The following is a 23,358-nucleotide window of genomic DNA, read 5'->3' as shown; positions in this document are numbered from 1 at the left end:
GTTTTTTTTTCCTGCTGGACAACCACTGATCTGCAATTAAAGCTAAATTCTCTGATTCCTCCAGACTGGCTTCATCCTTAGGTTTCATTGAACCTGAACAGATTTAAGTTATTTATAAGTAAATCTGTTAATCATCAGCATTTCCTGAAAACGTATAATTGTTTTTAGTTGGTACTTTTGTCAGTTTACAGTTTTTTCATGGACTTTGTTGGTCTGTTATTAACAGAGATATTATGCTCCTGCATGAATATAATTGCTCTTTTCTTAGAAAATGCATTGGCATTTTATCTTTAAAAGTCAGTTTTTTATTTTATTTTTAGACTAAAATCAGTGTTTCTGGGTTTGTTTTTTTAGTCCAAGATTTTTTTTAAGTCTAACTTTGTTAAGTTTATGAAAAAACTGTTTCTCCGATGAAATAAAATTGGTTTATAATAGAAATTTGAAAAATAATTTAATTGAAGTTGAATTATACGCTATATTGAAATGTAAACTTGTCAATAAATTGAATTGATTTTATATGTTGGCACTGATTTAGCCCTAATTTACACAGCAGCTATGAGAATGGGCAGCAGCAGAGAAGAACGCTCCTCGCCACAGCCTGCAGTTTGATTGTATCTAATAGCATTTTCTGATCAGGTTTATTCCGTCTTTCCAGATTCCCAGCTTCTCACTGACCATCAGAGCTCTGGACAGTGGAATTCCACCGATGTCCTCCACCACGTTGGTCAACATCGACATCTCTGATGTGAACGATAATCCGCCTACTTTCTCCTCAGCCAACCTCACCGCCGTCATACAGGTAAGACCGGACAACCCCCCCCGATAGAACAGAGGGTCTGCAATGTAAACAGGCATGGTCTCACAGGTGTAACGTCACTTTTTCATTCATCTAGTCTCTGATTGAGCACAAATATACATAACTTAGAGAGGAATCAAAAGGTTGACAAATCTGATTGTTAAAATGAGGCTGCATGCTGTTGTTGTTTTTTATTTTAATTTGACATTTTTATTGGCTGTAGTTATTTAATATTAATGTTAGAGAAACCAAAAGCCGGAATTCAAATTATAGAACAAAAGTAGACCACATTTTGTGGTCAAAGAAAGGGTGAATTTTTTATTCAGTTATTTAGAAGATGCTTTTATCCAAAGCGACAAACAAAGAAGAAAGAAAACAAGAAAGAAACCAGACCAAGGTCACTCAGTGTTATACTAAAGTGCTTTAAGAAAAATGTATTTGCCAAGACACAAAGAGCTTTTTAAAGTTTCAAAAACTTAGCTAAATAATTTTATTTGTGTGCCTAAAAGACATAATGTTAACATCTAGTTTGATGAAGTGGTTTGCTTAGAAAGAAGGCACATTTATTTGAAAAGAACATTTCATTCACAAATACTCATTCAAAATGCTTCACATAAAGCATTAAAAGAAACACTTAAAATCCCACTCCGATCATCTTTTGACCTATTTTAAAAGTGTTCCAAGTGGTCTTTTAATTAGTATTATGCCGTTTTTAGCCAAAATAATAAAAAAAAAAACTGTCATAATATATAGTTTCTGCAGAGCGGCTGAAGTTCATTAAAAATGTACCTCTTAGTTGTGGGGGGGGGGGCTGTTAGCACGGAGTAAACCCGCCTCTACATCTCCTCATCCATCTGTTTACAGGCTCTCCTGCTATCTTGTGATTTTAAGCTTCATTTTCTTTATATACGTCCTCTATCATCAGAAAAATGCTACAAGAACATGTTAAAAAAACATTTTAATTATAGTGGGTCTTTAACAGAAATACTAAAGGAGTCATCAATAAATTATAGAACGTTTAAAAAGATGAATTTACAGTGTGCTTAAAATAACAGTGTGGATTAAACATTTAAATTGAAAAAAATCAAATGCAGCTGAGAACAGGTGGATATTTAACCTGGATTGAAATAAACTGAGGGTTCCAGCTGATCTGGAAGTCTGTTCCAGATCTGTGGAGCATAGAAGCTGAATGCAGGTTTTCCATGTTTGGTTTTGACTCGAGGGACTGACAAAAGACCCGATCCAGATGAGTGGAGAGGTCTGGCTGTTACATACCGGGTCAGGAGGTCAATCATGTATTTAGCCAGTGGCAGGCAGCCAATGGAAAGTCCTCAGAACTCGTCTAGTTTTTCGGTCAGAGAGACAGGATCAAAATGAAAGAGATTTTTATCACACTAGTGTGATATTTTCTTTGTGAAAATCTTTAACAGAACTTTATTGGATCATTTTAGCTTCTGATGAAGGTTTTGGTTCTTTTTTTTACATAAAAATCCACAAACGTTTTTGTCTTTTTATATACGTTGGTATATAATGCTTTAGCTCTATTATTTTCATTTTATCCCGATAAATCCCTAATCTCCCTGTTCTATCAACCCTTCACTTTGTGCAGGAAAACAAGCCGATTGGCACCACCATCCTGCAGCTGTCCGTCATCGATCGGGACTCGTCTCGGAACGGCCCGCCGTTTTCCTTCCAAATCCTGTCCGGAAACGAAGGCAGAGAGTTTGTGTTGAAGGAAGATGGAACTCTTACTGCCAACCAGGTGTTTAGAAGAGAGTTTGCAAAAGAATATGTCATTCAGATACAGGTAAGACCCAGCTTCTGCTGGAAGTCTGTTGAGTGTAAAATCGTTAGTTTGGAAGTCACACTAAGGGATAAAAAGCTCAGTTTGGTTTTGACGCTGTGCAGAAAGAGTAGACTAAGTCTCTTCAAACATGTGATCCATGTGTTCCGTGTTTTTTTTACTATTCACTTCTACACAGAAGGACTTTCCCTCAAAAGGGATTTCAATCAAATAAAGTGTCTAAGTGTTTTGATTCTTAAACATTTCTATTATTCAAAACTAAAGTTTAAAGGGTAACCAAACCCTAAATCAACTTTTTTTCTCTGTTGACTTCTATAAATGGGGCTTTAAAAGTGCTGTCTGTTGGTCATTACCACATTTTTGACAAATTCAAATAAACTTGTATAATTCTTGAAAATATAGTCTGTTTACTGCCCCCTACTGGTTGAATTGAGGTATTACCGTTGAATTTTGTTATTGGTCAAACCATGAGAGTTTCAGAAGTCCCACGTCATTACCTGCAGCTCCAGTAATGATAACAGTCCTCGCCCAAGCCCCACCCCTCTGACTGGATTTACAAATTTCAGCTGTGGGTGGAGTCAGCCTCCACCTTCCTGGTTTGGTTACCCTTTAAGTTTTAGCTAATGTGCTAAAATCAAATCGCCTATGAGCTAATAGGTATGAAGTTTTTCCATGATCTTGAAAATAAGAAATCAGATTTTATTAAGTTGTTGTAGAAATATTTAATAAAACTTCTGTCAGATTTTAAGGAGGAAAATCCCCTGCCTGTTGGTTTTCTTGTTCTTTCTTTGTAGTTTTTGATGTTTATTTCCCTTTAGAACTTTCTCCTCTTCTCCCTCGTTCTCCTCCTCAGGTGTCAGACTCCGGAAAGCCCAGCTTGTCTTCCTCCACGATGCTGACGGTTGCGGTGATCGAGGAGAGTCTCAGCCGGCCTGTGGCGCTACCATTGGAGATCCACGTGGTGACGATGGAGGACGAGTTTCCCGGCGGTGTTATCGGTCAGCTCCACGCCACCGACGCCGACCCCTACGACGCTTTGACGTTCGGACACGCCCCTCGAGCCCAGCACGGCCTGTTTAAAATCAGCCCCCACGATGGGAGGATCATTGCTCTGGGGGGGTTGGATGCTGGCAGTTACTCACTCAATGTGACTGTAAGCGACGGGCGTTTCGTCGTGCCCGTCTCTGCGAGTGTGCACGTGAAGCAGGTCACGCCCGAGATGCTGCACGACGCGGTGACGGTGCGCTTCGAGAGCATCACGCCGTCCGACTTTGTGGCGTTGCACCTGAAGGGAATGTTGAAGATCCTGCGGGACGCCGCCACCTCACAGCCCCAGGACGCCCTGCACCTCCTGAGTCTGCAGCCGGTGGGCGGGACCCAGCAGCTGGACATGCTGGTTGCCGTGGAGACGGCGGCAGGCGGATATTACAAGGCGGCTTACCTGACGCAGAAGCTCAGCACGTCTCGGCAGAAGCTGGAGGAGGTGCTCCGGGTGTCAGCCATCCTGGACAAGAACTGCTCCGGGCTGGAGTGTCGGGACGCGCAGTGTGAGCAGAGCATCAGTCTGGACTCGCACAACCTGCAGACCTACAGCACCCCACGCCTCAGCTTTGTGTCACCGCACTTCCACCGGAGCTTACGCTGCATGTGTGAGGGTAAGAGGCGGGACTACAGGGATGAAAAGTTTAAATGCTAAATCAAATGAGTGTTTGTTGACCATCACTACACACCACAAATACCATACATACCTGACCACATGACTCAGGGCGGATCTTAAAGGACCACAGCCACTATTAGAGACTGTAGCGAGCGCTCTTCACACCCAGTGAATATTGGAAATGGGAATCAATAAGAGACGGGTCAGAATTGGCAGATATATGATAATTATGTGATGAAAACATAGTTTGAATGAAGCTTAAACAGACTTCACTTATGTGTCTCACTACTGTGGGTCGATCTTCAGTATCTGATCTATCTTGACATGAATCCAGATCATTTAAAGGAGGATTGATCCATTTGTTTCAGGTGATGCAGAGCAGCTCACCTCATAACTGCTGTCATGTCAATGAAAACCTTCCTGTTTATCAGCTGAGAGCTTTGACTTATAGCAGGGATTGACTCTGTGCTGCTGGTGTGATGGATGTTTTCTCCCAGAGAGAAGTTGAACTCCGGTTGTGTTGCTGACAACAGAATTGATGCTCATCCTTCAGAGTTAAATGAACATTGACAGCTTTAAATTAATCAGAGATGCACGCCGTCAGGCGGTCCACGCTGTGAAGCGTTTCAATCCCGAATACATGTCCTCCAGAACCCCCTTATAACCTTACCTAAACTCATTATCTGAGTACCTGAGTGCCCTTTGACCCCAGCATAATCTCGTGTAATGAGCGGAAAAGGATGAAGCTAACACACTAATGTAGTTGGGATTTGGAAATCCCCAATTCATGCAACTTTTTCTTCTATTGGAGTTTAAGGTCTTTAAGAAAGTAAAACAAGGGTTTCATGGGGGTTTAGTGGTTAGCACTCTCGCTTCAGCTCCTGGTTCCAGACCCAGCTGGGTTCTTTCCGTGTGGAGTTTGTATGTTCTCCTCCTTCACCAACTCTCTGGTTTTGTCCCACTGTGCAAAAATACATTTCATAGGTTCATTGATGATTTTAAATTGTCCCAAGGGGTGCATATTGGATGGATGGATTGAACACCATCTGCAGAACAGAATCTCTTGTGTCTGTAACATCTGTCTGTTCTGTTTTCCTGAACTTCCTCTGTCTCTGGACGCAGACGCCAGCTGTGCCGCTCAGTCAGAGCAGTGTGAGGACCACCTGTGTCCCGCCGACATGCACTGTGTTTCAGTGGAAGCCACCAGAGGGCGCTATGCCTGCCAATGTCCGTCGGGCAAACTGGGAGACTGTGCAGGTGTGTAAATCCAAGTCTGGATGCAAATCAGAAACACAATGGCACTATTTGACCAACAAAACTAACGTTGAGGCCGGCTGCGGCGCAGGCCACTCCTCTCTGAGCTTCTCAGGTAACAGCTACATAAAGTACAGACTGTCGGACCTGCTGCAGACGGAGCTGAAGCTTTCCTTAAGGATCCGGACGCTTCAGAGCCAAGGAATCATCATGTCCATGCACACTGAGCACTGCATCCTTCTGAAGGTACAATAATGCTGTTCCTCAACATGTTTGTTGTAAACTAAAACAAACAAAATAAACATTAAATTCAATACTGAAGCTGCTGAAAGAGAAATGTCAGAATTATTTTCAGTTATATTCATAACTATGAGAACTTCATTGTTGTTGGTTTCCTGATGTTACCATAATGTTTGTTTTGTGTGTTTGTGTTGTTGCAGCTGGTGGAGGGGAAGTTGTGGTTCCAGCTGGCCTGTGGTCTCGGGGCTGGCGGTTCCAGTCCGGACACGCTGGGCCTCTCTGGTCATCGCATCAATGATGGAAATTGGCACACAGTGGCGCTGGAGATGAATCGCAACTTCAGCCGCCTTGCACTGGACAACAGTTTTATTGAGCAGCGGCACGCACCATCTCTGATGCAAACACATTTTCAGGAGAGAACAATCTACCTGGGAGCGCTGGTGAGCCTCTGAACCATCTGTAGAAACTCTGGTTTTTAGTTCTGGGGACAATCGATCAGTTTGGATCAGATTTAATTGTATTTCTGCTGTCAAGAGTTCCGTATCAGTCACAACAATAACTGTTAAGGATCTTTTCAAAAATGATTTTAATACTCTGGACTGTAATGCAGAGAAATCTCCTTTCATGACTAAATTCCATACTTCAGGTGCAGCCGTCAAACTCCCGCAGCCTCGTGGACTCCCAGAGGGACCTGCGGGTCCATGATGGTTTCCAGGGCTGCCTGGACTTGGTCACGCTCAACAACAATGAGCTGCCTCTGCAGAGCAAGCGCTCGCTGTACGCCGAGGTGGTGGAGCTGACGGAGCTGAAGCTGGGCTGTGTCCTCTATCCTGACCCGTGTCTGCATCAGCCCTGTCACAATGGAGCCACATGCAACAGTCTGCCATCTGGTGGTAAGAGCTGGAAATACATGGGATGACTGTTTTTAATTACACCTTAAGTTTTTAAATAACTTTAAGTGTTTTAAATATTAGAAAATTAAGGCAAACTTATATATTTCATTGTTTGTATGAATTCAACTGCTCAGACTTTATTTGTATAGCACTTTTCCAGCTCATCTTTCTCAAAGTGCTTTACATAAAAACATAATCCAATTTTAAAAACCCAAACCAAGACAAGAGACCATTACGCAAAAAAAGAAAAATAAATAGATAAACAGATTAATCAGTGTAACAGAAGAACATCAGAAATGTGTTCTGTGGACCACTCGGTCTGTATAACCCACATAATTCTATTTTCAGGAAAAGTTGGTCTGGCTTCTTAAGGGTTTAAAAAGCAAATTCATTGACAGACTCATTCAAAGACAAAGAAAATTCAGTGTTTTGAAAATGTATCTGCATCTTTTTTATGCTCTACTATAAAGACAAACCAAATCTGAAGAGTCAATCAAATATTTGAACACACCTGATCATTCAGTGGATATCTGTGAACCTCAACTACACAACATATTAAATGCAAAAAAATCATGTGAAGGTCCGACTGTTCCATCTTAAAAAACACTTTCCAATCACTAGTTTGCTGTTTAAAAATAATGAAGAAAATTATATCAGAATTTGTCACTGTTATAAAGTCCCCCCATGACATTTTTTTTTAAATTAAAAAACGTTCTCAGAAGGGTTTTAATTATGATTATAACATGTTTAACCAAAATCCCACAACCTAAATGTCTTAAAAAGACATTTTTCATGTTGATCTGAAACCTCTGTTTCCAAAATCTCCTCTGAGGGGCGTGGCTTTTGGACCTGAGCATAGCTGAGTGGAGCTGAAGGCTTTTTAATTTAAAGGAAGAACAACTTTCTGTCAACTCTTGTGTTTAAGGCATATATTTCTGTGTGAAAGCTGTCCTGAGTTTAACTTCTTCTTTGTGCCCATCAGGCTTTTCCTGCAGCTGTAGTCACCAGTTCACTGGTGGAAACTGTGAGATGAAGAAGACCGTGTGCGTCCCCAACCCCTGTCAGAACAGTGGAGTGTGCAAACCCATCGGGAACGCGTTCCTCTGCAGCTGCAGGAGAGGCTTCAGGGGCCTGGTGTGAGTTCCAGCAGAAGTGACGCCGTTCCTCCACCAGGTGTCGCTCTAATCGCCTTTTCCCTCCATCCTCTCTCCATGCTGCAGGTGTGAGGAAGACGTGAACGAATGTGACCGCAACAACCCCGAGGGGGAGTGTGAGAACGGAGGAATCTGCGTCAACACCCCCGGCTCCTTCTACTGCAACTGCACCCCCGGGTTCGTGGGCCAGCGCTGCAGCCTGCGGCCCGTCGTCGTCCCCGACATGCAGGCCGGACACGCCGTGGTTGGCAAGGAGGAGCTGATCGGCATCACCGTGGTGCTGTTTGTCATCATCGTCTTCGTCATCCTCTTCATCGCTTTCCGCAAGAAGGTTTTCCAGAAGAACTACTCGAGGAGCAACCTGTCCCTGGTCCAGGACCCGGCCACCGCCGCCCTGCTCAACAAGGCCAGCTGTGTCCAGTTCAAGAGTCTCCACTGCACGCCGGGAGACAGCATCAACCTGTACTCCGAGCCAACCATAGAACCAACTCTAATGGGAGGGGTCGGGGTTATTGGCCCCCCACAGATTCCTGTGAGACCTATGGGGTACACACCCTGCTTCCAAGGAGATCCGCTGTCCAAGCTGGAGAGGATGTCTGAGGAGCATTTCCGGGAACATCTGGAGATGAGCAGCTTCCAGCAGGAGTCTCCCAAAATCCTCTCTGGAACCAACAAGAGGGGGGTGGTGGTGTGCAGTGTGGCCCCCAACCTCCCCCCAGTGTCTCCGTGTCGCTCAGACTGTGACTCCATTCATAAGAGCTCTGTGGCGAGCGATGAAGGTGAGCGTTTATGGTAAAACAAAATTTATAAAAATAAAAGTCAGCAGTCGACCTGACAAAAAAAAGACATCTAATCACACAATTATTATTGTTTTTCCTGGTTATTAATGAAGCTCCCCATCCTTCATAATGAGGCTAAAGGACATACTGATTGTAAAGGTTCATCTCTAAATAAAGACCATGTAGTAATTGGAACAGTTTAATTTTTTGTTTTATGTTATTTGGTTATATTAACATTTTAATCCCAGAACATGAACAAACTCTTACTAAACAAAATTTAGGATGCATTTAAACTTTTACTGAATAAAATATATGGCATCAAATTGCAGGAGTGTAACAATGTTTTGGCACCGGAGCACTAATGTGCTCGTCCTTGTAAAATTAAGCTAGAATGTGAGCAGAACTCTGCAGTATAAAACAGACTCCAAAATGTTCCCAATTAAACACATGAATAGAAAATTGCACAACTAATTCATCGACCAATAAAAGCTTTCATAAAAGTGAAAATTCGGCTGAAAAGGATCATTATGAAACAAAAAGTAATCGCGGTTTAATGACTGATGAAAGCTGTATTTTTGCTGTTTTAATGTGTTCTTGTAGCATTTTTCTGATGAAGGAGGACATATATTAGGAAATTTAAGAATAAAACTACAATTCTGAGAATTTCTATATTCAAATAAATTTGAATCAGGAGCAAACGAGCAAATCATGTTGTAAAAAAATCTGTGTGTTCAGGGGCAACTATTAGGGTTTCTGTTTTCTTCTCATTTAGTTGAAGGTAATTTACTGTAAGCCAGTCTTTAATATGTGAAAGGCAATTCATTAGTTTTTCTATCTTATAAAGAAAGAGGCTGGAGTATATGTTATGGTTTAAAAGTTAAAAACACAGTAGAAACTTTAATAGAAGCGAAGCTGACCTATACTCAAATACTTCATCAGAACTGTCCTCAGTACTCATCCTCCGTGTAGTAAAGCTCACGTGCCTGAAGGACTGGTTGTTTGCTTCTTTTTCAGGTAAGATGACGGACATGGCGGAAGAAGAGACGTGTTTCTCAGGCAGCAATAAAGGCCAGAGCTCTGAAGCCCAGTCGCTGAGCTCCTTTCAGTCGGACTCCTGCGATGACAATGGTAAGAAGTTCCGCCGCCGCTGCAGGATCGCCTCATACCTCCGGCCTTCTGACCTTCCTCTTTATTTACCGACGTATGATGTAATCAATCGCGGGTGTTTCAGAGAGAGTGAGATTTTCTCATAACTAGAACAAACTTTAGGTTAACATTTGTGAGAAAAATGTGAATCATTTGGAGGAAACTACAACCTGTTTTACAGAATGTGGCTCACAACAGTATAATAAGTTGGTTTGATATTTCCAGATGAAATATTAACATTTATCAGCAGATTTACTGTAACATACATGGTACATACTAACCTATTGAAGTAATATTACAGCCTAAACAAATGTGTCGTCAGAAAACGGATGTATAAAAACTGGGTCCAAATCTCCCAGCATTCCTATCAGAGACTTATCTTTTATGGTTTGCAGAATTGAAGTCATCAATTCTGGGCTGATTCAAGAAAAACTATATGAGAAAGAGCTTAATCAGACTATCCTTCTGTCTGCATACAGTCATGTTTACATTATCGTTGTTGTGATGGTTAGAGAAGGAGACTTCTGGCTAAAAAAGTTTCTGGTTTAGAGGAACAAACTGGCAGCATAAAAACCTACTGTAAGGATCCTGGTGAGAATCCATGAAGCTACATTTGCTGAGCAGCTTCTTCAGTTCAATGTTCAGAGTGTCATTTCGATCAGGAAGAAGTGGCGTGATGATCTGCTCTGAATCAATCTGCCGGTCACCTGCTGCCTAACTCTGGGATCAAAGGATAGAAGCAGCTGAGCTTCAGGAGGCCGAACCAGAACATCAACTTTAGCTCACTTCCATGGTTACCTGATCCTCAAAAACATAAATGGACATTCTATAGCCCTCGTTTACTCCTTTAAGCCTTAGTCACATGCACCCACAGGGGGGGTTGATCTGTACAATAGATCTTCATCTTAAAGGGAGTGCCGGTGTGTCTTGCCGTTCCCTTAAGTCTAGTACAAGACTTTAAGGGACGTCATGAAAATGGAACCTGTCAAAATCGTACATGTGTATTGAGAAGTATTGATAAAGCAGTGCGGATATACACGTCAGCAGCGCAGCACCTCCTTCCGATGCAAAAATGCATTACAAGCGTCTTTAGTTGTCAGAGTTTTTGTGACAAACCGTAAGAATCAAGTGACTGAAAATAATCCGCGAATTCGTGAAACCGCAAATAAAGAAACATGATTAAGTGGGGGAAGACTGTATTCTGTCGCGGAGAAAAGCTGCTTTGCACCAGAATATAACACTGTATATTAAAAATGTGTCACATATCAGTGAAAAACTGCTTCGAAGTGTTGAATACCAGCGCTAAACCACTTTTTTTTTTCCTGCAAATCAGTCCATTAGTGTTGATCGTGTAAGGAGTTACAGAATGTCAAAGAGCGTTGTAGGTTTTGACAGACACCTCAGGTGTTAAAGGTTCTGTTTTGGTGGACGGTTATATTGTTCTTTTTTGACCAAAAACAAAAGTGTTTTTCGGCTGAAATGTGTGGCCCGGAGGGTTCTAGTACTGGACTTCCTAACCATTTTCTGCCGCCATTTTGTCTGCAACCAGGTCCCCCTTGGATCATGGGGAGTTGAAAAAGGTGAACATGAGTATCTGGGACATGAGACTAAGGCTTAAAGATGTACCAAAAAACAAGATAAACTGCTTTCTTTGGAAAAATGAGTTAAATTAGTTAAGTTTTAATTAGTCAAAAGCCCTGAGTTATGTCATATATTCAAATGTTTGACTGAGCAGGTAATATTAGTCCACTGGTGCATTCCAGAAGGTTCACTGAGGTTTTCTCACAAGATGTGCTAACCAACTCATTCTCACTCCTCCCTGCAGAATACTTTCCCTCTGCTCTGCAGTGTTCATGTTGCTTATAGACTTTTATCTGTCAACAGTAAATATTGCAGCCAAATCCCTTTTTTTGCATTTGGGAGGCATCAAGTCAAGGTGTAGACGGTTCCAGCAGAGGCCAGCGTTGGTGCAGGCTGGGTGAGAATGGGTTGAACTGACAGGAAACACAAGCATGATGTGATTGCTTTGGTTCTGCCATTGAAGTTGAACTTTAATTTGTTTTATTTATTATTATTGGACTTTATTTACACTCCATTACATTTTATCTTAATATTCCATGGATGACACACATGGTTTTCCATCCTATTCTGTGCGTTTTAAAGTTTGACAACCTCCACAGTTGTAATAATAGCACAGTAAATTTCTGACACTTCTCACTCGGCCTCCTTTGCTAAGTTTACCTTGTTTCTGCTTCAATTATCTATAAGATATTCGGTCATTAATTTGTCACAGTAAAAACCCTTACGAACCACATAAGGACGGACAGGACGGCTAACTGGGAGGTTGCTTTAGCGCTGCCCTACGAACTGCTCTGTTGACTTTCAGAAGCTGCCTTTCAAACACTGACCTGCTCCTTGTTTCCCCCACAAGCATCCATTGTGACCGTCATTCGACTGGTCAATGATGCAGTCAACTCAATCGAAAGTGAAGGTACCATTTCTCATCTTCTTTGTGTCTGAGCTCCTTTTTCACCGCAAAAATTAGAACAAAAAAGTCCACTTTTATTTGTCCAAAAGTGTCACTGCTGAGATTACTAGTTCTGAGCTGTCAGCTGATATTCACATTTATTATTAAGATGCAAATAAATTGTGAAATACAAACTCAGAATTGGAATATCTTCTGTAAAGTAGATTAAAACATTTGTTCTTTTTACTCTTGAGGACTTCAAACAGCTTTCACCCTTGCCTGTATATGAGAACTGGACTGAGTGACCCCACCCTCCCCTTGATATTCCAAACAGGAAGTACCTGCTGGCTCTATGAAGCCAAAATTGCATATACTTCAAAATACCTCAATTATTCTATTTCTCAGAAGAACCATTCTCCATCTGATACCTTTGTTTAACATGTTTTTGATAATCCTATTTTATTTAGTTATATATTTTTTTCAATAGCTCAAGTTATTCAAGTTATAAACTGACCAATCAGGTGCCACAATAGGAGTAGGTGGAGCCTGCTGGTGCCTATGTTCAAGTTTCAAAACGTTTGACAGATTTTGTAGAGCCTTTGAAGTGGTAGAGGTGTGGACTTCCAACAAGCTCACTCCTGATTGGTTGCCACAGAAACATTGACTCCGACCGACTCGGACCAATCGCTGTCATCTGGCTCCAACATGGCTGCGTCCGTATCGCAATAAAACAAACTGAATTGTCTTCATTTGGTTGGAGCCAGAAGCAAACCATTTTCTATGGGTGATGCTACACTCATTCGGTCCAGTTCTCTTATACAGTCAATGGTTTTATCTTGATCACGTTTGGTTCCTGAACGAAACTATGATCTTCATGAAAATAAACTCTGAGAGTTTCCTACATTCATAATGGACATGGTCTCTCAGCTGAGGCGAATCTACTGAACTCAGGACCAAAACGCAGCAAGAAAACTGACGGCGATGATTTCTTCATGATTCTGAGAAATGAATATCAATTTGAGTTATGAGTTTAAAAACAAAAAAAAAACTTCCACAAATGAAAAAGTAGAGGATGTTAAAGGCTGCTGTGTTTTCTTGTTTCATCTGTCAGTGTCAGTTATGAATCAAGATGAAATCTACAACAGAGGTGAACCCCCCCACCCCACCACCACCACCAACAACAACCTCCACCCCCCCCACCCACCCGCCTGCTTCATTTATTCATCTGTTCTTCTGCCTGTTCAGCAGTGAGGAGGCAGAACAGCTTTCCCTTTGACTAGAACTACATTTCCATTTTCCGTTTTTTTGCATTAAGAATATTTAAATACTTACTAGTGAAGGTGAAATTACATTTACTCAAGTACTTTTAAGAGTACATTTACTGCACTTTAGATTTTTACTTTAGTATAATTATAATAAAAACAGTTTTCATTTCTCTGTAGTTAATATTGACTTTGGTTCCAATCATATTATTGATCCACATGTAAATCAGCACAGTATTCATACCCACAGATAATTAACTAGATAAGATTGGATCAGATGATTAAAGATTAGATTAGATTATAGATTAGAAATGTTTTATATCCATAAAGACATGTCATACACAGGATAACTCAACGTTAAAAGCTTGAGAGAGCTTATAACACGTCTGCTCGTAACCCGGAACTGAGAAATGATTGTTTTAAATATCAGAGAGATGACAGACTGTTTAAAAAAAATTAATTCATTCCAAAGTTTCCCTATGTGTTCAAAAATAAGATAAATTATAATATATCCACAAAAAATGCAAAGGTTTAAATATTGGAAATGAGCAAGAATCTTTTTTTATTCAGTTCATCAGTTAAAGTCAGATTGTTGCCAAAATGAATTAAAAAAAGCAAATGTTTCTGTTGATCCAAGAAATCAGAATTTAGATGTTATTATATTGAAACTTCACCACATTTTTACTCTTTGTTTGCATGATTCCTGACTACAAATAGACTTGTTCAAAATGTTACTCCGATCTTTAGTAATTATTTTTACTTGTTACTATTTACATAATGTTTTTTTTACTTTTGATATTTTGAAGTCTCCTTATTGAGTTAAATTCTTATCATCTCCTCTTCTAAATTTAAAACAGAATTATTATCATTCATTTCTTGGAATATTATTCTCAGGATTTGATAATGATCCTGTCTTGAATCTGTGTTTATCCAGTGGATCATTTTACCTCTTAATGCCGAACAGAATTATTTACTAAATGGGTGAGAGCAAAAATAAATAAACAAATAAGATCTTTTTTTGTGTTAAAGTAAAAATATTTCACATTTTACCTCACTTTTTATTATTTGTATAACTATTATTATTTTTTTATATTTTGTCATGTTTAGTATTTGTAAAGCCAATAGCATCTGGTCACTTTCAAATGAAAGTTTGAATTTTATCTGCTGCTCTTTGAAGAACAGCCAAAACTCCGGAGAAGCCAAATGTTCATCGTAATTCTTTCCTCTGAAAATGAGAAAGAAAAAAAATATATATTTTTTATTTTTTTTGTCTTCTATTTGTCATATTTGTTTTCATCCTTAGAGCTTTGAGTGCAGATGTTTGTCCACAGTTATGTTTTTGTTCAGCTTTAGTGGGCTTTATTTCAAACCCAACCTTCAACCAACGCTCCATCTGTGTCATGATCAAGTTCTCCGCTTTATAATTTATGTTCCCTTTTGCAAAATTTGCCTTCAAACGGTAATCACTCGAAAACTGACTTCCATGTTTTTTATAACGAAAGAGAAAAGCTTCTAATCAGAGCTGCCAAGGTGGTAAGAAGGTAAAGTGCACATCAGTGTTCAGTCTCATGTCAGAAGAATGACCCGAACACTGAATGAAAGACTTAGATCAGCTTCTCATCAACAGCTGTGCAGATTTATCCTTTTCTAACTAACATAAACATTAGGTTTTCTTTTCCAGCCTGTAACTAGAAGAGTAATAGTCCTTTGTTGTGTTTTGTCAATGCACATATGATGCATCTTAAGTTAATGATGTGGGACTTTGAGTATTTTCTTTTTATTTCAAAACAACTTAGTTGAAGACTGAAACCATCATAAACAGAGCCTCTTCTGGCAGAAAAAGTTTTAAGTCACCTGGACTTGTTTTTTGGGTGAACTAATTTAACATCTAAAATGAAAATCAGTTCTGATTATACGTTCTGCCCTCTAGAAATATTTTTTATTTAATTTGAGAAAAGTATGGTTATTGTTCTGCATTATAGGCGTCCTGCTGGTGATCAAACCTTTACTTAGCATTTAATGTACTCAGTCAGTCGGGGTTACAGGTGTTGCATCTGTTACAGTTGACACAGATGTTACACACGTTACAGGAGTCACGCATTAATAGTGTCACAGGCACTATAGGTGTTATAAGTGTTGTAGATGTTGCAGGTGCCACATATGTTTAAGGTGTCACGTGTTACAGGCGTTATATGTGTCAAAGGTGTTGTAGGTGGTGTTTGTGTTACAGGTGTCAATGGTTTTACATGTATTGTAGGTATTGTAGGTGTTAGATGTGTTACGGGTGTTACATGTGTCATAGGTGTTGTAAGTCTCATATGTGTGACAGGTGTCAAGGGTGTTTCATGTGTTAGTAACGGTGTCTCAGATGTCACATGTGTGTAGGTGTCACAGGTTTTTGCAGGTGTTGCAAGTATTACAGGTTTTACAGATGCCACAGGTGTTCCAAGTGTAACAAGTGTTGTAAGAGTTACTGGTGTACAGTTATTTTCTTCTTTAATTAAATTTTAAAGTTGTTTTTTATTTGTAGATTTTTTAGGTTATCAATGTTGACTCTGCAAAAATTGTGCCTAAAAAAAACAAAAAGTTACTGATGGACCAAGCGTGTTTCTCATTGGTTTGTTCTGAGCAGTTTCATAGCTGAGCAGCAATATATTTGGTAGAACATGATGCTACCAGATGAAGTTTTCTTCAAAAAACAGGTGAAACAAACAATAGTATTTGACAATCAATGAAAACGCCCCCACCCAATGGTAGTTTTAATGTTAAACATAAATTTAGAGCAAAATACTCTTGTTTGGTAGATTTGTTTGCTTTAGTATTCGCTTTACAAATAAAAACAACAAAAGTATAAAAACACATTTTTTTTACTTTATGATTTTTTATTATTTATAGTATTTTATTATCATCTTTACTTTTCATTTAAATGGCAATATGAGAAATTGATATTTGTTTAGATATAACATGTCCTAGTAGGTTGATTTACAGATCAGCTCTGTGGTCCTGTGGTGGAGTGTACATCCAGGAATACTGTTGGTTTGAATCCACAGTGAGGTCACATCAAAGACTTTTGGAGCCAACTTTTCCTGTTATATAGACTTCATCAAACCTTGATTCTCAGACTTTTCCCTTTAGCTCCTTTGGAAAAAGCAAAAAGATGTTCCCTTTAGACAGCTTTTAAAAAAGAAAAACTTCTGTTAAAGTTTAGCATGACTCATGGTTTTCATTGGAATTAAGACCATAAACTGAATCCGATTCATTTTTTTACACACTTTAGCTAGTTTTGAATCCCTCAACATTGCTCAGCTGTTCTGAGTCTTCATGAAGCATGGCATGCACGTCATGAACCCTGCACGTTCTTTGTGAAGAACCTGGTTTCCACCAGCCGTGTGTTGTGGTCCTGCATTGCTGAAGCTTTCTCTGCATGTTCTCTGAACATTTTCATCCTGTTGCATCGTCTCTGTGCGCTCAGGTTGATGTGGATTTTTTCCTCTGTCGCTAACAGTGTTTGTTTTTTGCCGTCCAGCATATCACTGGGACACGTCTGACTGGATGCCAAACACAAGATTGTCAGACATCGAAGAAGACCAAAACTACGAGGTGGGTCCTGGCGGCGGTCCAGTAGCTTTGTCTCCTTGCCTTGAAGGAGGAACTCATGAACTGGAATCGGACTACTACCTGGGAGGTTATGACATCGACAGCGACTACCCCCCTCCTCATGAAGAAGAGTTCTTATGCCAAGAACAAATGCCCCCTCCACTGCCCACTGGGGAGGATTACCCTGAGCCCTACACACCCCTGCTGGCCAGTCAACCTGCCTCCAAGGAGACTGCACTGAGCTCCAGTAGCACAAGGCATCAGACTGCGAGGCCGCACTTCCACCCCAGTCAGTACCTGCCCTCCCACCAGCTACCCACTGGAGAAGCCCCCCACAGCGACTTAAGCCCTACAGTCAGTGCAGGAACCCCAGTAAACGGGGACAGCGCAGACTCTTTGTGGAAAAACCCTCACCTGTCAGCTGGAACTTCCTCAGCCTCGGACATATCTGGTCCGTGCGGCTTGGACTCGGAACGTGGCAGCGTCGGAAGCGTGGAGGAACTTCGCCGGGGGGTGACCATTACCACTGACTCACAGCAACAGACAGAAGTATGACTGCCTCAGTTCAGCTACCACCTTTTCTCTGCACCAGTGGATCCAAATAGAAGCAATGGCTGAAGGTTTTCAGGCCACAAATGTTTGGTGTTTCAGAGATCTTCGTCCAATGACTTTTTGTCCTGCATGTGTTGGAAAGGTTTACACTGCTACAAACATCCAGTTTATTGTTGTCAACCGTGGCCTCTCTGCAGACAAAATCTGCAATCTTTTGACTCTGATTTACTTCTAAGACTTTGATAACCAATGAGAGACCAATTCAAAAGAGACTCATTTATTTATTGATCCAGTGCAGATGAAGATAAAAATGGATCACAGAGTCCGATTGTGGCGACCTCTTTTTGTGGTTAAAGGAGGATTTCCTTCGAGAATACCCCAAAAAAGTATAAATTAACATGTTCTTTGTCTATTTAATAATGCTCCTCTCTATTCTTTGGTAAAACTTTTCTTTTTCACCACCTGTTAAAACGTGGAATGTAATGTGGGGGGAGGGGTCCTGACATTACACTGCCAGCTTCCTAAAACGATGCCAATGAAGTGTAATACAGAAGTGTCATCCGTTTTCAAGGATGTGAAGGAAAACAGAGTTACGGCAGTGTGGATGTTTGCTCAGCATTTACCCGACAGAGACTATTAGTGGGATTTCTGATCTACCTTAAGAAAATGACTTTCGGGCCTATTTGTTTGTTTTTGTCCATTAAGTTTTAGTCATCTCACTGGAAGCTCATCATGCTTTTAAATCCAAATTTTTACAGGCATTAGCTAAAGTTTTGTTTTTTACTCATTCTCTTGAATATCCTCTTGTTCACTCAATGTTTGGCAAAATGACTGAACCACAGTGACGATTTACAACCTTCCTAAAATTCCAATTGATTCAAACACTTTTTAGAATCAAGGAATTTGAGTGATTAGACTTTTTTTTACCTGCGATAACTTGAATTGTTTCTTTTTTTATGTGTAGCATCCTTATCATGCTTGTGTTAAGGCAGAATAAGGTAAGGAAGGACATCAATGTTTTTTTTTTTTTTAATTTGGACAGATACTACATCCCGGACAAGCCCCCAGCCCTCTGTAAATAATGTTTATTTGGTTTTAACCATTTGTAGAATCTCAAATGCTTGTTATTAAAATGATCGTTTTGTAAATATGAAATTGCGATCCATAAACGTTTATTTTTACTTTGATGTGACTCTGGGGAGTACGGAGAATTCCTGCATTATTTCTTTTCTGCATTTTACTTTGATTACAGTTGTTTCTAGGCTTTTCTTATTGGCATTTCAGCCTTTTAAGAAAAATGTGCACAAAATGAAACCCTGACATCCCAGCCGTTACTTGATTTTGCTAAATCACAATGAAGGCAATGAGAACTGCTTTGAACCTTCTCTCCAACTTGAATGTTTTTCCTCTGGATTTTTTCAAAGACAGGCAGTGTGAACTAAACTGCACTAATCTAAAGAAGTTGAAGATGATACAGTTTCACATTTTTGTACTTCGTGTTTACAAAGTAGCTCTGTGTATTACATGACACTTCTGTATTCTAATAAAACAAGAGAAAAGAACTTTGGAGAGTTGAATCTACAAATAATCCTCCACTTGTTTTATCTTTTTGCCCATTCTTCTCTCCAGCAGGAGTTTTCTTTCCTTCTCTTAAATAATCTGTAAAGATCCCACCAAAGATTTTCTGTTCAATGTACCATAAATTGTTCAGAAGTTAAACCTCACAAAGATGACCTCAAACCATCCCTTGCAGGAAAGTTGAATAATTTCTCTTTGAACAACACACCACTTGTGGGAATCCTTGATTGATAGTTGAAGTTCCTGCTGCAGAAAAGCAGTTTCATATCCTTTAGGATGGTGTTCTGGTCCCAAGTCTGGCTTCTCAAATTTCTCCACTTGTACTCCATCAGACTTTTTATGTTTCTTTTAATCCAGAATGGAGTGGATCTTGAGGTGCAGCCATAAAATCCTTGGTTATGCATATCTCTACATCTACGCAAGGGCTGTTGTTCACCTTTAAATCTCTTCAGGGTTTTACCACAGCGAATCAGCTTTCACAACAACAACATTCTATATAGATTTTTCTGCCAAATGTTGGTGAAACTGTCATAAAAATGTCTTGGCTTCACAGCCTCATTCCTAAGACATGAAAAACAAAATGATTCTGTGGATTAAATCATTACGATATTCTCTGAAAAGGAAGAGTTAACACTTGATTTTAAGTGTTTGGCTGATACATGTGTTCTCACATTTGAACATCAATAGAGAAACAAAGCACTCAAAAACTACATTTGCTGTCTGCCTGTCACAAACAGGCAGACAACTGGTTCCACGGGCAACAGGTTTGTTAGTCCAGACAGGAACTACAGTAAATACAGCTAAAAGTATCCAAAGCTCAATCAGGGTCAGACAGGCAGAGGTCAGTCATAAGCATGGATCATCCAAGAAGAGAGTAGAGTAGTCAGAGTCCAGGCGGGGGTCAGTTCAGGCAGTAAGCAATCAGAGAATAAGCGGGGTCAGAAACAGACGATCAGGTCCAGAATGAAATGTAATGCAGACCGGGTGGCACAAACAATACTTTATACAGAGTGAGGCTTTGTACAGTGCTTAAATGTCATGTGTTTGATTGGCAGATGAGTGTCAAGTGAGTGGCATCCAGGAACTGTGCTGAGGATTCTTGGAGATGAAGTGCATCAGTGCTCAGAAGACAGAGAGAGAGAGAGACTCACTGCCTTCGTCCTTCCATTTGTTTCAGTTTAATTTGACTAAAACTAAAAGTGATTTCTTTAGTAATAATCTGGTCTCAAATTCCAGCTCAGAGTTTTTTTTCTTTTTTTGTGTGTAATTCCATCTCAGCTTCAGTTAGGAAAATGAAACTTATCAGTAGTTTTGCTTTCATTTACCTTCCCTGCAGTACAGACAGAAGAAACATGAGTGGTCACTTCTGTGTTGGAGAGACTGCAGCAGCTGCATCATCAGGTACGTGAGAGCTGTTTGCTTCAGAGGAGATGTGTGACCTCAGATCTTCTTGATTTGATTCCATGAGCTCTTTCAGGTCAGATATTAAAATCAGAGGCGATGGAGGACTGGAGGTATGCTGATGACTAGTATAACCCCACTAATCTGATTTGTTCAGTGTGGGTGAGTCTGGAGCCGGTGTGGGAAAGTATTTCTGGGAGAAGCCCTTCATTAAAATGACCTTGATGTCACACATACCCCACCTCCGGGGTTTTAAAGTCACAGCTTTGATAGTTAGACTCTGCAGATTCATTTCTCTTTAGTCATGCATCACTCTGTGACAACTTATAAGACATTTCCTATTGAGGAGGTGAGTCTGGAGCTCCTACACTGATGTTCCTGATGTTTTTTTTTATTGATTATAATTGTTTTTCCCTATTTGATGCTAGTGTGTGTATTTTAAGAAAACTCTCCTTCTTTGATAGGTTTCCTTTGTGTCTCATCAAATCGGTGCCCAAGGAAAGAAACCTGCCCTGTGGCATTCTGTTGTTGCCATGACACCCCATGTGGCTCTGTGCAAGTTTGGTAAGTTTGAATGCCAGATGAAACTCATCTCCATACAGCATCGGCCGTGCTGTCTGTTTGTATTTAACAGGAAGAAAAATGTAGCTGAAGTTCTCAGTTGTTCTGCTTTGTTTTTTGGTGTCTTCTTGGTCTGCCAGCCCCCCTGGTTCTGGTGGGACTTGTGGTTTACGCTGTGAGTGGGCTCAGTGGAGATCCAGTCTTTGACTGCCTCCAGGACTCGGACTACAGTGAGCTCCTGGACGTGGTCCTCAAAGGTCTTCCCGTCGCAAAGAGCCCTCGACACGTGCTCATCGTTGGAGGTGGCATGGCTGGACTGACTGCTGCAAAGGTTTTAGAAGATGCTGGGCATAAGGTAATCTGTCTTCTGAGGAAAAATACCTTCTAAATGTGTGTGGGGGTGATATACACATGGTGTAATGTCATGTGTCCATCTGGATGAAAAAGGTGACCATTCTAGAAGCCAGTGACCACATTGGAGGACGAGTGGAGACCTACAGGAACAAAAAGGAGGGCTGGTACGCAGAAGTGGGCGCCATGAGGATCCCAAGCTTCCATAAGTGAGTATAGACGTGATAAATGACATGAGCTGAAATTAATGCATGCACAGCAATAGGGAAATTTGATTTCCAGACTTTTGGAGAAGTTTGGTTCTTCAAATTAAATGTTTTTAGACCACGGAGTTCACATGGGTTCTGGTTTGGCTGCTGAATCAGCAGGTTATGTGATCTACACACCACAAAACTGTCTTTAATATCACAACTTATCATTCCCCAGAACACGTTTGTTATTTAACTTAACCTTATCTAATCTGTCGTTGGTCTTAAACTACTCAGATTCAGCCTAAATAAATGAATGATAGTCAATCAGGTCTGCCTTCTTCTCATCATTGAGCATCTTAAAAATTTGTGTTTTTACTCTAAATTAAATTAATGTTATGAAAAATTGAAGAAAAAAAATGGTAGGAAAATAAGAATGAAAAATGTGATGTTTGCTTCATAAAAAAGCTCAGGGTCCAACACAGAAAGAACACAAACTGGAGTTTAGCTGTTTTACTGAGAATTAATTTATTCTGCATGTTATTAAGAAACGAAAGTATATGGTCATAAAAACGCCCCTGTTCAGAGTAAGGTCACATGTCACCTCATTGGGATTTTCTTGAATGAAAAGTCACTGAATCTCACACTTCCTGCAGTCATCGCAGGTACGACCAGAAGATGGCGCTAAAGGTCACTTTTGCAGGATTTTGCTGAATCAGTTTTAAATCAAAGCAGGGATCGCCAAAAATATCTGGGCCAACTGTTGTTGCATCAATCAGGACAAACTGCATCTTTTTTTCTAAGAAATAATTAAAATCAAAAATCACTTTTATAAAAAAGAATCAAAATCTGTCTTTGAAAGAAAAATGTGAAACATCTCCAGCTTGTTCGTTTCACAGGATCCTGCTTTCCATCATCTCCAAGCTGCAAATTCCTCTGAACCACTTCATCCAAGAGGACATGAACACTTACTATTTGATAAATGAAGCTCTTCACAGAACGTACGCCGTGGAAAACAACCCCAGCGTCCTGAACTACAGTTTACACGAGGGAGAAAGAGGGAAATCAGCATCTGAGCTCTTCAGCCAGGCTCTGTGGAAGGTTTGGACAAACATTAGAAGATATATATTTATAGATGGGAAAATGCAGACATTTTCTCCTTCACCTTTCAGGTAAGAGATGACCTTAAAGCGATGGGCTGCAGCGCCATGCTGAATAAATACGACTCCTACACGGTGAAGGTACGCTCACTGATTAATCAAACGTTTGACATGAAGGAACCTGAAAGGACTGTGTTTGATGGCGGCAGGAGTACCTGGTGAAGGAAGGGAACCTGAGCCGCGGCGCTCTGAGGATGATTGGAGACATTCTGAATGAAAACAGCCTCTTCTACACGTCTCTGATAGAGATGTTGTACATTCAGTCAGACATCAGCGACAACATCGAGTAAGATCTGCTTCTTTTTTTTCTGTAATCATCTTTGGTTCTGAGGAATGACTGATAATAGAGACCATCTCTGGTTCTGGAGGGAGGTTTCCAGCGCTTTTGCTCCTCTTTTGATGTTATTGCAGATCAAATGTCCAGAATAATCATGTGTTCTCTGGGAAGCAGCAAAGGCGGTGATGAGAGGGAAAATCATATCTTATTCAACTTATAAAAAACGCAAAGAGAAAGCAGA

At 40.4% G+C, this 23,358-nt stretch overlaps 2 protein-coding genes across 8 annotated transcripts in view; both read left to right on the top strand.

Moving 5' to 3' along the window:
* fat3a (FAT atypical cadherin 3a) overlaps nt 1-19,168 on the top strand; it is a 69,072-nt gene extending 49,904 nt beyond the window's left edge. For 4 of the 7 annotated variants that reach the window (XM_024277732.2, XM_024277731.2, XM_024277729.2 and 1 more), the window contains 13 exons: nt 656-799; nt 2,406-2,603; nt 3,454-4,255; nt 5,380-5,514; nt 5,603-5,757; nt 5,952-6,191; nt 6,398-6,644; nt 7,627-7,780; nt 7,865-8,577; nt 9,592-9,705; nt 12,155-12,214; nt 13,302-13,337; nt 16,979-19,168. In XM_024277732.2, the coding sequence (XP_024133500.1) occupies nt 656-799; nt 2,406-2,603; nt 3,454-4,255; nt 5,380-5,514; nt 5,603-5,757; nt 5,952-6,191; nt 6,398-6,644; nt 7,627-7,780; nt 7,865-8,577; nt 9,592-9,705; nt 12,155-12,214; nt 13,302-13,337; nt 16,979-17,604 (3,624 nt within the window). In that variant the 3' untranslated portion in view covers nt 17,605-19,168. The remainder of the gene's footprint in view (nt 1-655; nt 800-2,405; nt 2,604-3,453; nt 4,256-5,379; nt 5,515-5,602; nt 5,758-5,951; nt 6,192-6,397; nt 6,645-7,626; nt 7,781-7,864; nt 8,578-9,591; nt 9,706-12,154; nt 12,215-13,301; nt 13,338-16,978) is intronic. The other 3 variants (XM_024277735.2, XM_024277734.2, XM_024277730.2) reach the window with 2 other exon arrangements.
* A 1,945-nt stretch (nt 19,169-21,113) lies between these two features.
* The window catches only part of il4i1 (interleukin 4 induced 1), a 4,003-nt gene continuing 1,758 nt past the window's right edge, over nt 21,114-23,358 (top strand). The window contains exons 1-6 of the mRNA XM_024277736.2: nt 21,114-21,144; nt 21,282-21,496; nt 21,589-21,701; nt 22,580-22,781; nt 22,853-22,921; nt 22,990-23,126. Coding sequence (XP_024133504.2) covers nt 21,114-21,144; nt 21,282-21,496; nt 21,589-21,701; nt 22,580-22,781; nt 22,853-22,921; nt 22,990-23,126 — 767 coding nt within the window. The remainder of the gene's footprint in view (nt 21,145-21,281; nt 21,497-21,588; nt 21,702-22,579; nt 22,782-22,852; nt 22,922-22,989; nt 23,127-23,358) is intronic.

Source organism: Oryzias melastigma, linkage group LG13 (genome assembly GCF_002922805.2).
Source record: "Oryzias melastigma strain HK-1 linkage group LG13, ASM292280v2, whole genome shotgun sequence".
Classification (NCBI taxonomy): Eukaryota; Metazoa; Chordata; class Actinopteri; order Beloniformes; family Adrianichthyidae; genus Oryzias; species Oryzias melastigma.
This window is presented reverse-complemented; position numbering and strand designations above follow the sequence as displayed.